At 37.0% G+C, this 14,280-nt stretch overlaps 1 protein-coding gene across 1 annotated transcript in view; it reads left to right on the top strand.

Moving 5' to 3' along the window:
* lmbrd1 (LMBR1 domain containing 1) overlaps positions 1 to 12,896 on the top strand; it is a 99,077-nt gene extending 86,181 nt beyond the window's left edge. Inside the window, exons 15-16 of the mRNA XM_077236474.1 lie at positions 11,616 to 11,707; positions 11,859 to 12,896. Of these exons, the coding sequence (XP_077092589.1) occupies positions 11,616 to 11,707; positions 11,859 to 11,969 (203 nt within the window). The 3' untranslated portion in view covers positions 11,970 to 12,896. The remainder of the gene's footprint in view (positions 1 to 11,615; positions 11,708 to 11,858) is intronic.
* The last annotated feature ends 1,384 nt before the right edge of the window (positions 12,897 to 14,280 follow it).

The raw sequence follows: 14,280 nt of genomic DNA on the forward strand, positions 1-14,280 counted from the left end.
TGACTGAAGGGAACATTGGCACCATCTCAAGCACGTCTGTGCCATTTTTATATTTCAGCTCATTGAATTGAGTGAATTTTCATAATGCTTATTACAAAAAAGTACCAAAAAAATGTGCTTGGGGGGAGGTTACTAAATTACCATGGTACTACCATGATTTTTGGCAATGCATGGTGTCTTTATCATGATATTATTTTTTACATTTCAGCTTAATATTTTATTAATTCAGTCCCATATTATCTAAAATATATTGCCATTTGATGTAATCACAGTGCAATAATATGACATTATATACATGAAACAATGGTAAACTTTCTTTTAGTTGAAAATATGATTTCATAAGTGTCATAGGTCTGACATGGGAAGCCATGACACATTATAATGCTGAAGAAATCAAGTGTTCACCCTACTGTCAGGACTGTTCCCTAGCAACAGCATCAGGGATGTTCAGGGGAGGATGATGTTTGATATGTTCAAAGATGGCAGATACTTATGCCCGTTTTTTTTTTACAATACAATTTATTTTCTTCACAACACAAATCACTGTTTAGTCATTATCTGGATGAATTGGTCTTCGCTCTCACGGAGGTCGGCAGATGCCAGTCATTCTGTTTGTTCCTAAACCTGAGATTCTTCACCACAATGTGTTCTTCTGTAGCTTCAGATGCTGCTGTAATGAAGAGAGACCGAGAGATAATATCCAAATGTCAGTGATTGATAAATTAGTTTGAAGGACAGAACAGAAGTAAGTTGTTTTGTGATAGTTCTATCAAAGGTGCTTGTTGAATGAATACAGGAAATGTGTTTTTCAGAATAGGCGAAGGCCACATTTGTTTCATTGAATTGTATTTATTGAATATTATATTGTAAATGTCTTCTGAAGAACATTTACCTGGAATATATAAACATCATCCAACACAGTTTCAGAGGGACATCTAACATGAAAGACCCACATTGGCCAATGTGGTTGCAGCAGAACACTTTAACTTTTAAAGTGATTTTTTTTAAAGTGACTTTTAAAGGGAAGTTTCAAAAAAGAGAAGTTGTTTGATCATTTATCATATCTGCTCTTCCATTCCATGAATGGGGTCTGGAACTGTCAAGCTCTGAAAATGAATAAAAAGCCTCATAAAAGCAGTTCATATGACTCATGCACTGAATTCCATGTCTTGTGAAGCCATATAGGATCTTAATATGTGAAGAACAGGATGAAATTTAAATCGAAAGGTTTTAAATAATTAAAACCTGGTCGCTGAGGGATGCTTCATCCCTAAGGAAGATAACTCTATAGGGATTAAGCAATCCCATACCATCTCACTCCTTAATGTCGAAGGCAAGATTTTTCTTGTGATTCTGGCGAAGAGGCTGACCACCTTTATGATGGTCAATTGGTACATGGACACATCTGTCCAAAAGGGGGGAGTTCCTGGGGTAGCGGGCTGTCTTGAGCACACCAGCATAATCATTTTATTAAAAAAAAACAGATTTTTTTTGTAACCATGTTAAAGTCTTTACTGACAATTTTATCACTTTTAATGCATCATAATTTAATGCATTTCATGCTGAATAAAAGTATTAATTCCTTTAAAAAACCGCACTGACCCCATACTTTTGAACAGTATGGCATTAAACTATTCATATGTGGTTAAAACCAGAGCTATATTCAAATTCACTACATTTCCTTGATACATTTTAAAGATGTTCTGATTCAGTAATAGTTTAAATGTGAAGTATTCACATGCTCCATTTTCTTTCTCCACGCACATTTACCCAGAGAGGAGCTATGGATGACTAGTATGAATCATGAGCCACGTGAGTCTGTCTGTTATATTGCTGCTATAAATATGAGAATTGGTAACAGGTGAGACAGCAGCTCTGATATCACTCATGCTCTCCTGCTGCACTCCTCCACTGCACTTTCAATCTGATTTTATTCTAACCTCACAAGATTATTTGTAGTTAAAAGTGCCACTTTTTTTTAATGCAATTTTGCACTCGATCTGACACCCTACCATTCCGCAGCTTCATCAATGTGAACATTACACTCACCTTTTCTGCTGCTTTTTCTCTTCCCCTTGAGGTTGTTATGGAAAGCCCATGCCTTGTCGCTGCCTGTTTTTGGCTCTCACTTTTATTCCTTTGTGATAAAGGTTTGCAAATGCTCCAGTTGAAGCTTTTTGAGAAATCAGTGCCAAATTTAGACATCTGTTGGCTAAACAATAAAAGAGACAGATTGAAAGACAGAGAGAAAAAAAGGAAGGAAAAGTTGAAAGTGCATTTGCTTCCAATAGTGAGTGATAACACCTCCAGGATTTGTGTTTCTTGTCCTAAAAATGTAAATGTTGTCGTTATTGATCAACCCTCATCCTTACCTAAACCTATATGACTTTATTTCCTCCTTATAACACAACAGGACGATTTTGAAGAGTTGTGCTGGTTGATCTTTTCCATGCTTATAGAAAAAATGAGGACACGCTTCAAAATGGATGAAAATGCATCCGTAGTATATATTAATTGTTCACTGTATTCCAAGTTTTCACAAGACATATGGTAGATTTGTATAATGAGGAAAAGACCATATAAGTGAAAATGAAGATCTTTACATTCACATTAATGTGTTCATCAAGGTAAGGACGACTTATTCTTTTGAGTTTTAATTCTTTCAATGGATGGTTTCACAAAACAGAAATGATATAAATAATTAATTATTTATGAATCAGACAGAAATGGTTATGTCTGATTCATTCTTTTGAGTCTGATCTATTTTATAAATAAGTTCATCTAGTTCACAAAACTGGTCTAAATAGTCTTTTCGAGTTGACTTGCTCACTCATTGATCTGGTCACAGAGGTTAACAGCTCACTTGGGGGAAAAATATAATAATATATTAAGTTTCTCGCACAAAGCTGTCATATTACTTCAAAAGACTCAAGAATATATTGCATGAATCATGTGGAGAAATTTTATGATACTTTTAAGTTGCTTTTTACTTCCTTTTTGTAAAAGCGTAAATGCCTCAGTTTCCATTTATTGGAAATGCAATAAAAAGAGTGACCAGTACAATTCTACAAAATCCTCCTTTTGTGTCCCACAGAAGAAAGTCATTCTGGTTTTGAATGGCATGAGGATGAGTAAAAGGATGACACAATTTTCTTTTATTGGTTGAACTTTTGCTTTAAACCATCGATCGTTTGTTTTCCTCCCTTTGTCTGTCTCTTATTCTATCTGAATTCACCCCCGGTCTGTTGCATTGAGAGCTGGCTATAATCACTCAGCTAAGCACTAAAACAGAGCAGATAATTAAGGAACATTTTAATTAATAGCCACGTCAGGCACCGCCTGGCACGGGTCCATGCCGCCATGTGCACCCCATGGTGTTACTTTAGTGGTAGATGTGGGCCGCTGGTACATAGAGAGAGTCTAATGCATCTTAATGGAGTCTCATTTAAGCTGATTCAGACCCAGTGCACACAGTTCTCATATACATGCTGTTACTGAGACTGCAAAAAATGCTAAACAATAGCATTTGTTTCATATACAGTAATTGATATAACAGGCTTGCTTTTTATTTTTATTTTTTGTAATGTAATCCAAGTAATGAAAAAGATGAGGTTTTCATAGCGTACACTAAAGCAGGACGGGGGGGGGGGGGGGGGGGGGGGTTGGGGTTTGGGCGGTGACACTTGAGAGGCAGGCACGCTTCTACGGCACCCTCAGTTGTAACTGTAACAATATCATATTAGACAAACACCCCAGGGCATATTTGTGTTTGCGCTCTGAAAAGTGTCAAAGGGTTTCTGTTTACAACTGTTTTTGCAGCGTTGAGCAGTGAAGCCAATCACAGACATGTTTATCTCTTGAACGCAATGGCCAATCAGAAGTGTTTTAAGTTAGTCAGATTCCACACACCGCTCTAAATGCCAGAGTTTTTTTTAAGTGGTGGGTACTGCACGCTCACGAATTCTCACTTTATAACAATTGGGCTCAATACCAATTCACCCCTTGCCCCTACCCCTTGTTTTCGATTGTACCCCTTGGCCCTAAAAACAGAGTTACAAGCGCCAAGGAGTTGAAATATTCCCCTACGAAATGGAACAACCCTTCATGAACCCGATACGTCATCAGTCGTCGATGATCGTTCTGACGTTATGGAAGCGACGAGTTTTTAAAGGATTTCTCCATGACAACGACTGACAATGAGGGCTGCTGCTCTTACCTCTGAGGAAACATGATGATTATAACATTCCTTACCCGAAATGTGTGTCTTTTCTGTTTCGGAAAGGTCATTTATTATACAATTTCTTTATTTAAATGACTATTTTATTATAATAAGAGTAAATAAAGTGCATGGTGGCGTTATCTGAGGCTAAATTTAAACGCTTAACCGTTTGCGAAGCCATCTCGCCGGTGATTCGCGATGCATTTTGGGAAATTTCACGTAGCGCTCCGCCCTCCACATAGCTCTCGAAACGGAGATTTTTCAGAGGCACACTCCGAACGAGTGTGCCTCTGAAAAATCTCCGTTTCGAGAGCTATGTAGCCCTACCCCTTCGCCCTTCGTCTCTATCACAACAAGAATCGGGTCATCCTACCCCTAGACATGAACGCGCAAAACGGAGGGGTAGGGGCAGTTGGGGCAGGGGTAGTTGAGCCTTAAAGTTTAGACACAATGCAAATAAGAGATTCATTGTGCAATGTAGACAGCTTCATTGATTATAACAGAACTTTGTAAGATTGTGATGAACTGAGATGAGTGACAGCTTTTTAGTGATTATTAATTGGAGGGCTCTTTGCACATGTATGCCAATTAACATCAGTTTAGTACTTCTGATCTCAATATGTGACAAAAAAACTTAATAGCAAAGACTTTATATATAGAAAGACATTGCACTAGTATTACTATGAATGGGAGAAAGTGCAACGCGGAATATGGTGGAATAAGTCCCGTCTTCTAAGTAATAAAGCCATTCGTTTTTATTTGAACATTTAGAAACTGAATTTGAGACATTTGGTGTCAGTTTTTATTGGTGAAATTGAATTGCCAGCTTTGATGTTTCCCAATTCAAGGAGATAAGAGCTGCACTTGCGTGACTGAAATAGCTGTTTGAGAGGCCTTCTTCTTCTTCTTCTTCTTATTATTATTATTATTATTATTATTATCAATGTTTAAAATAGTTGTGTTGCTCTTGAGGAAACCATATTTCATGAAATGTTAGTTTCAGTTTTCAGTTTTTATGTTTATTTCAGTTAATGATAATGTTTTTCAGTACTGTTGATGATGATAACACTGACAGGGACCATCAAGTTCATTATTTTTAAGCAAAGGTTGCAAAAATCAGTAGATATATGATGAGATGAGAAACTTTGATGAGATTTTGTTTGAGTACTGCATTCTTAATGAGGAACTTTTTGTAACCCACAGTGGGTTCATCATCATCTGGAACCAGAAGGCAGAAGGTTGTGTTTGAGGTAGTATCTGAGAGACATAATATTCAGACCTCAAGACAGTATAGAGTAAAATCATAATATATAATAGCAGCTTTCCATCGAGAGCAATGGCCAGAGGTTCAACGGCCCCGGAAAACTCAGGTACATAGTGAAATGTGCAGAGTGCTTTCAGAAAACATTGTAGAAGAAGGGCAAAAACAATCAAAAATCCCCAAACAAACTGAGAGGTTGAGAGAATGTTCTTCTCATAGGGAGAGAGCACTTTAGAGCACTTTTCCATCCTGTTCTTTTTCAGTGTATACACAGAAACAAATGAGTCATCATTAATAATGCATGCTTTCAGAGAGGGCTGCTCCGCTGTACTGACCACACACTGAACTCACACTCTGACACAGGCTTCCTTTCAGTTACTTCCCTCTGTTAATGGGATAATGAAAACTCAGAAATGAAAACTGTTATTATGAACTCACACTCATCTTGTTCCAAACCTATGGAAGTAAAATAATGACAAATGTTTTTGAAACAAAAAAGCTTGTTGAATTGCACTATTGTATTTTTAGGGCTTGCATTTTTATGGGCTGACATTTCAACAAGGTTGTATATTTAAGCTGTGAATATTTCAATTAAAAACATTTCACACATGTTTTAATTTAATAAAAATACAATAATCCATATTCACCTTTCAGCTTTCACTTCCAAAATATTCATTCTGTTTAAAAATACAACCTATAATATTCGAAAGGCAATTTTAGGTCCATTTTATTTCGCTTTACAAATTCGCTTCCACAAATTCAACAGAAAATTCAACATTTGACTTCCTTGAACGGCAGGAATTTCAGTAGATTGCCGATTGATAATCTCCATAGCTGTTAGTCGACCTCGCCAGCAGGAGGTGCAAGCGGCTGTTGATGAAGAAAACTATAGAGCAACGGATGAGAGTCATTCATTCATAAAAACGGATTTACAGAAATGTATTTACGATGATTATCAGGGCCAGTATATACATGGAAAAGCAGATAAAGACAAAAGCTGTGCTTACATTTAAATCTCCACAGTTATTGTTGCACATGTTAGCAGCTTTCTCTACCGTGAACGAGATTATAATGTTATTCCCCGATGCTGATGTACAGATAAAACGTTAAATCTTAGGTAGTAGACATACATTTCTCTCGGTTGTTTATTTTTCTTAACTTTATATTGCGCTGATGTGCTGCAGTACTAGTGTTTCCCTCAATACGTCATTCTCCAGGATTCCCCTGCGGTCAGGACACTTAACGCTAATGGACGCTAATGGACTAATAAAGTAATAAAAAAGACCAAACCTCTCACCTTATTTGGGAGGTAGGCTATACTAGATATAGGAACAGGCAAACTGACTCATAATATGATCGTAACGCGCAAAGTTTCACACTGAGCGATTCCCAGTAAAATACTGCTATAAAGTTGGCTTGACACTGGATATTCGACGCTCGCACATTTAGGGACCGTCTCTAAAGTTACGACATTGGTACACATGTTTCTAACTTCAATAGCAGTTGAAGAGAACGACTTACAGTCATAAAAACAACTGTAAATTGTTAATTTAGTTGTCAGACATGATGCACACTTTTTAGATAGGCCTAGTTGATATTAAAATAAATGAGAGATCATGCGGTAGGCCTACTGAAAAAATAGCAATATTTACACATGATTTGACAGTTTATTTTATTAAATATAAAAAAAAAAAAATCTTAAAGGTGTGCATTCATGCCTGGCATGCTCCTACATGAACACTTTACAGTTGGTTTTATGACTGTACAAATGCAGTGGTTCAAATTCAATACCATTTGAAGAGAATGACTTGACTAAAAATGATGATTTTACAATTCTACTGTAATACTGTATTTTTGAAAAGAAAAGCAGCCTTGATGAGCATAAGAGACTTTAAAAAACATTTAAAAAATCGTACCGACCCCAAAGTATTGAACAGTAGTGCACATAAGCCAGGCTTATTTGTTCTGTTTTACATTTATTATAATTATAAACCATTTTAAACTGGATAGCGCTCACTGGATTGTGTGTCTGTGTGTGTGTGTGTGTGTGTGTGTGTGTGTGTGTGTGTGTGTGTGTGTGTGTGTGTGTGTGTGTGTGTGTGTGTGTGTGTGTGTGTGTGTGTGTGTGTGTGTGTGTGTGTGTGTGTGTGTGACAAAAATACTTTAGATTATCATCTGCTTCTCACTCAAAGCTATTGTATGGCTTTAGAAGACTAAGACTTGAGTGGTATTCTACAGTATTTTTTTTCTAGTGGTCCTTGTCACAAGCTCCCATATCCAGTCACCTTATCACACTTTTTTTTTTTTTTTTTTTTACGTTTCCCAGTATCCCTCTTGTTCCTGACCTGCACCTCATCAGTACACTCATCACCTCTGGCATATAAGCACACACACCTGTGCTCATTGTCTCACACTCATTGTCCGGACTATGACTCGGACTATGTATCACTTACCTGTATTCCTTACCTGTGAAAATTACCTCATAAAATTATAAATTCAGGTTTTTCACACATTTTTACTTTTGTATTCCACAAACAAAATGGCAGCGTACAGATTCGTAAAACATGAGGGTGAGTAAATGATGACACAATTTTCTATATATGGGTGAACTACCCCTTTAACAGTCAGTGCTCAAAAGGCCCATGCCAACACAATGCCACACATACCGAGCGAGTGAGCAGACTGTGGGTCTGAATGGCAGTGGTCTTTGGCAAGCTGTTCTCCGTCAGCAGCGACTGCGATCTGAAGGTGAACCGGGTCAGTGTGTACACGATGATATGTTTAGCCAGAGCACTGTTGAGAACCATCTGCCCCGTAACTCAGGTGAGCATCTGCTGAGCTGCAGATGGCAGGAAAAGTGCAGGAGGGGAGGAAGGTGCCTGCTCTCAAACAGGTCCTGTTTCTACTGAGCCAGAACCAGAGGACTGGTGCTATCTATCTATCGTCGGTCTACTGTTCGGCTCTTTCTGTCTGTCTGCATCTATCTATCTGTCTGTCTGTCTATTGTTCGTCTGTCTGTCTTCTGTCTGTCTCTATTGTTCGTCTATCTATCTCTGTCTGTATCTTTCTTTCTGTCTGTCTGTCTAGACTTTTTTCAAGTTTTCAAAACAAACAAGTCTATTTTTAATAACTTTGCTTTTCTGTTTAAAAATGACATGAATTTGACACAATATTAAATGATCAGATCATTCAAAGCACATGTGGAGGTACTAAACTACCGCTAGGGCTTTTCTTTTTAAAGGAAGCTTCCATCTGATGGAACATTTAGAAGAGTTCATACTCTCTGATGTAGGAAGTGATATGCAACTGGCCAGTGCAGACATTTAAGACTGCATGTAATACTAGATTTGAGCATCAATCCTGGTTCTGGCTGACCACTTGTGATGGGATCACTCGGGGCCGAGGTTAATGCCGAGTGCAAATGGAGCCTTAGACTGCATGTGCATGAGATGATAGGATGTAAAACACAGAGTGAGTTCAGTGACCCCTGGTGCCTCAACCAACCTCCTGTTGCGTGCCTGGAGCTGCTAATGATCTGCATAAACACTACCAGATCTTTCTCTCCACTTCTCCTCCCTTCCCTCTGTAGAGCCCACTCAGTAGGGCCTGCTTCTTCACAAGCACCTCGACAGATTGAGCTGATTACAACCCTCCTGCTGTAGTGACACTCGCTCCGTTTGATCCGTGAGCCCAGATGAACTTCTTCATACAGGAACATCTCACATTAGCTATCTTGCTGCCCACTTCATTGCGTAGTACAAAAATAAGACCAACAGACATATTAACCTTAAACTAAAACCACATGTGTTGATAAACTATAATTATCACTATATAATTTTCCCTGATAAAATAACAAAAGTTTGATGTAATGCCTTTGCACCAAAAGCGGAATGAAACCGCGCTTGAACAACGTCACTAATAAGCGCAAGATTATTAGAGCAGATGTGTTTACATGACCATTAAACTGAACTGTGAGATCCAGTGAGAAGCGCTTGAATTCACTGAAGAACACACGTCTTTAAGATTTATAGTCTAAAGCCAGATAAAACAGTGCGGTCATTTTCAACAGCACTGACACGAGAAACACTATGCAATCAACCATCCAGTTTGGAGGCTTTTCAATCTACAAATCACCATCATTAGCCATAGATTCACTGTAACTGCACCAAGGTATTGTGGCAGAAATGTGGATAAAAGGAGTAATGGAATATATTTACAGTATTTGTGTCATGTATTTGGGCAACTGTTTTTCATTACAAATACCATAGAAAGAAACCATATAGTTACATTTTACCATGATATGAGTGGCGTTACATCTACGTCCCAACTCAAGCTACTGCTACTGTCAATTCAAGTTACTGTCAAATGTGCGTTTCTAAGAGACAAAATATGCATTAATATTGCAGCCTGCACTACAAACTGTCTCAAAGATACATGCCATCAAACTCAGGCAACATAAACCTTTTTTATGATTTGAAATAATAACATCTGCAGACATGCAGAAACTTAAGAAATACAATTTTCTATTAATATATTTATTTTGTTAAGGAAAAAAATACTGGAAAAGGGTTTCTCATGCATATTTTGATGTATAGAAATATTTGATCATTACAAATGTTTTGAATTTTCTACCTCAGATTTGTGAAACCTGTTTGGCAAGTTTTTGTTTCCTTTTCTGACAAATAAAGAGTTTAAAAGCACAATTAACCATCTGGTTTCTACAGCTTTCACTCAAAAGCAAAAATCTGCCTTTAAGCTTGGAAGAAAGATTTGACATTTATCATGATAATTATCAAAATGGACTGATAATGAAAATGTTATTTTGATAGCGCTAATGTGGCTGATGATGTTGACCAATTGTTTTTAAAGCAGATGATATCCATCAAACATCAATTATTGATATTATTATGATTATTATATATTTTTTTCGATTTTATTATTCTTGGTTTTGTTCAGGCATCACATGATAAATCTGCTTTGAAATATATTTTTTCAAAGGGTATTTTAAAATTAACCTTAATTGAGTTCAAAAAGGCTTCTTACAGCAATAAAATGTTTTAATATATATATAGAAGACCTCATACTTAGACATTGGGAAAAAAATACATATATTTGTAGGGCTACATGATTAATCAAAATAAAACTGAAATGGCAATATGTCTTTATGCGATTATCCTATCTCAATTCATTAAAAAAAAAATTGCTGCGCTGCGTGTTTCAGAGTGAAGCGCTGCAATGTGTTCTTACATGCGAATAGCTCATAATCCGCCTGATGCAAACCTGGAATTTGTTTTAATCGCATTTTAAATCTCAATCACAATTTTTTCAGAAATATCGCAATTTGATTTTTTTCTCCCTCAAACTATGAAGCTGTATTGGAAATTTTAATAATACATATTTTTCTTTTCTCTGGATTTGTCAAAAATGTTGGCTATTTTGGGTTTGCCAAGTACCACCTTAATATTTGTTGTCATTTTAATCCTGATGTTTGTTATTGTTTTCACTGGTTTCCTCTTCATTGACATGGTCATCAGCTTGACGCCGGTTCTCTGGTCAGTGTGACAGGTTAGCTTGAGGCGGCTCTAGCTAAGAGGTTCTCTCATGCATTTAATTGAAAGGCAGCGTGTTGTTAGCACAAACCTGCAAAGAGTGTGTGTTGGCAATTACTGTGTCATGCTCCTTGATGAAAACACGTACCGTCGCGCATGTGTGATTACTTTCCCTCGCTCTGCATGACGGCGGGGTAAAGACTAACCTACTGACCTTCTGACTCTGCAAACACATTAGCGTTTGCTTATTCTTATTAGACTAACATTAAAGCAGGGACCTGAGCTGTATCTAGGGACGAGAGTGCTATTTTAATGTTTTAAAATGTCATTTATTCCTGAATATTCAGCAGCATTACTCCAGTCTTCAGTGTCACATAATCCTTCAGAAATCGTTCTAATATGATGATTTGCTGCTCAAGAAATATATCTTATTATTATCAATGTTTAAAACCGTGCTCCTTAATATTTTGGTTTAAACCAGGACTTTGAAAAATAGAATCAGGATTTATTTGAAATAGAAATATTTTGTAACATTTTAAATGTCTTAAATTAAAAGGACCCGTTTTCTACACCTTTTGTTTTACAGACCAGTGCACAGTAACAAGATCATATCTGTTCCTGCACAAGTTTTGGTTCTTCAGCACCATCTACTATTTTGGCAACTGGGCTTTCCTTTTGGTAAGTTCATGAATTTGCCAAAAAAAAAAAATCTTTTTAAAAATGATCTGCTATATTATTATGAACTGTAAGAAATTAATGAAGGGACCTAAAGTATTGATGCAGTATCCTGAGAGTAGTGTGTCTTAATGCATCTGTTGTTTTGTTACAGGTCTTTCTCATTGGTTTGGTTGTTTCGTGCTGTAAAGGGAAGAAATCTGTGATTGAAGGGGAAGTTGATGCCGACGACTCAGATCTCAGTGATGATGAATATGTACATTAACTCCTGGTGTGGTTACTACTAAAGTTCTGTTTTAACTAGGTTTGGTTGCCAGTCAGAACTGGAATGAAAACAAATTAAGTTTTCTATCTTCTCACAACTCATCTTTCGTTCGTTGTTCAGAGACAGAAATATTGACGCTCTATAAGACTCCATTGAATGTGTTATGATGCCAAACAGATTTTGTGTCACCATAGAGTAATTGTCATGTTTAACTGATAGCAGTAGTCTGATATGCTAACCCATCTCTACTACTGACCCTAACTAAGGGTTTATCTGCATGTCATTTTGCATTGCTGTCTGGAATAATTCAACAAATACGTTTTTTCAATCTATCTAAGCAAGACAAAATTTAGTTGGAAATAAGTTAAAGGGGTACACATATTTTTGTTGATGCACATAAAAAGGGTTGAGATTCTTATGCTGATTTATTTATTATTTAATTTTTTTAATGCTGTGCATATCTGTATTTTTTCCCGTCTTACCCAGGGGTGGCGAACTTCAGTCCTAGAGAGCCAAAGTCAAGCAGAGTTTAGCTTTAACCCTTATCAAACACACCTGGACTAGAAAGCTACAGGCAGGAGAGCTTTTATCAGGGTTGAAGCAAATCTCTACAGGACTTTGGCTCTCCATGACCGGCAATGCTCCAGTGTTTCTGACGTGTGCTTTCTTTATTGTTACTTAAATCTCTGAGGTTGAATTACTGTCATACTGCTTGTTGATTTATTTCACATAGATTTTTATTATAGATTGTACTTGTAATGACAGGAGAACTTGCAAAAGTTCTAGAGAACTGATGCAAGATCAAAAAGTGTGTAAAAATGTATTTATCATATAGTATTGGCCTGTTTTGCAGTTTTCTGAAATGTTTCTATTGCAAGATAATCCATTAATAAAGACTAAAAACAATATATCTTGTTTTAAAAAGAATACAGTGACCTGATTGTAATTTATACTTAATAAAAGTATCCTAAAATGATTTAGAAGGTTTATTAAAGGGATAGTTCACCCAAAAAGGATTTTACTTTATTAATTACTCATCTTCATGTCGTTCCAAACCCTTAAAACTTTTGTTCATCTTCAGAACACAAATGAAGATCTTTTTGATGAAATCTGAGAGCTTTCTGTCCCTCCATTGACAGCTACGCAACTACCACTTTGACGCTTCAAACAGTTCATAAAGAGATCGTAAAACTAATTCATATTGAATTGAGTGGTTTAGTCAAAATACTCTGAAGAGACTTGATCGCTTTATATGATGAGCAGATTGAATTTAGACTTTTATACACATAAACATTGATCAGCGAACATAAACAAAGGCTCAACCGAACCTGCTTGACACACGAGAATGAACCTCATTGGTTCTTGCAGAGGCTCAAATTTGCTGCGTAACACGAGAATCATCCTCATTGGTTCTCGCACATGCTTGAGCTTCCATTTACCACCACTGATGTGTGAGTTGATGAATGTTTATATGTGAATAAAAGCCTAAATTCAATCTGTTCATCATATAAAGCGATCGAGTCTTCAGAAAAATTGGACTAAACCCCTTGAGTCATATGGATTTCATTAAAATATCTTCATTTGTGTTTCGAAGAGGAACGAAAGTCTTACTTGTATGGAACGCCATGAGGGTGAGTAAATGATGACAGAATTGTAATTTTTGGGTGAACTATCCCTTTAAATGATCTCACACCTGGATTTAAATAGGGAGAATTGTACTGGGTGCTTTTAAACTCAACTTCACTAATACACCTCCACTGAAGACCCAAATCTCAGGTCAGAAATACTTCATTACTTATTTCAGTATTCATTCTGCACAGATTCAAGCTGCCTAGCCTTGTCTTCTCAAAGTTTTCACACAAAGCTGATCTTTCAATAAGCTGACACAGAGAAGAGACATATGCTGTAGATGCACAGTTTTGTGTTGAATATGTCTTTGTTTGCTCATTGAATTGGATTCCATTAATCTGTTCTGCGATGAGATTACTTTGTCTTTATTCAGAGCTGGAATCAATGCAACTGCAAACATCTGTGTGAAAGTGTTTGTAGATCAGCTGTGTTTACCCTCACTGACATTCTCACAGTTAGGAATAAGACTTTACTATGGAAACTGAAGAGCAAAGCAGACTGTGCTGCTCATAGTCGACAGTGCTCACACACTGAGAGCTGCTTGAGTTTGTCACGTGACTGTGTTTGTGTGCTTATCATGTTCTCACCTGGACCAGATGTTCATATGATTCATGGCCCACGAAGACGCACCAGACTCTCCTAACAGATGGCGCAGTCTTTGGAAAGAAAACAACAACTAATT

This window comes from Siphateles boraxobius, unplaced genomic scaffold (assembly GCF_051911475.1).
Source record: "Siphateles boraxobius isolate OS27281-9 unplaced genomic scaffold, OSU_SipBor_1 20, whole genome shotgun sequence".
NCBI classification, from domain to species: Eukaryota; Metazoa; Chordata; class Actinopteri; order Cypriniformes; family Leuciscidae; genus Siphateles; species Siphateles boraxobius.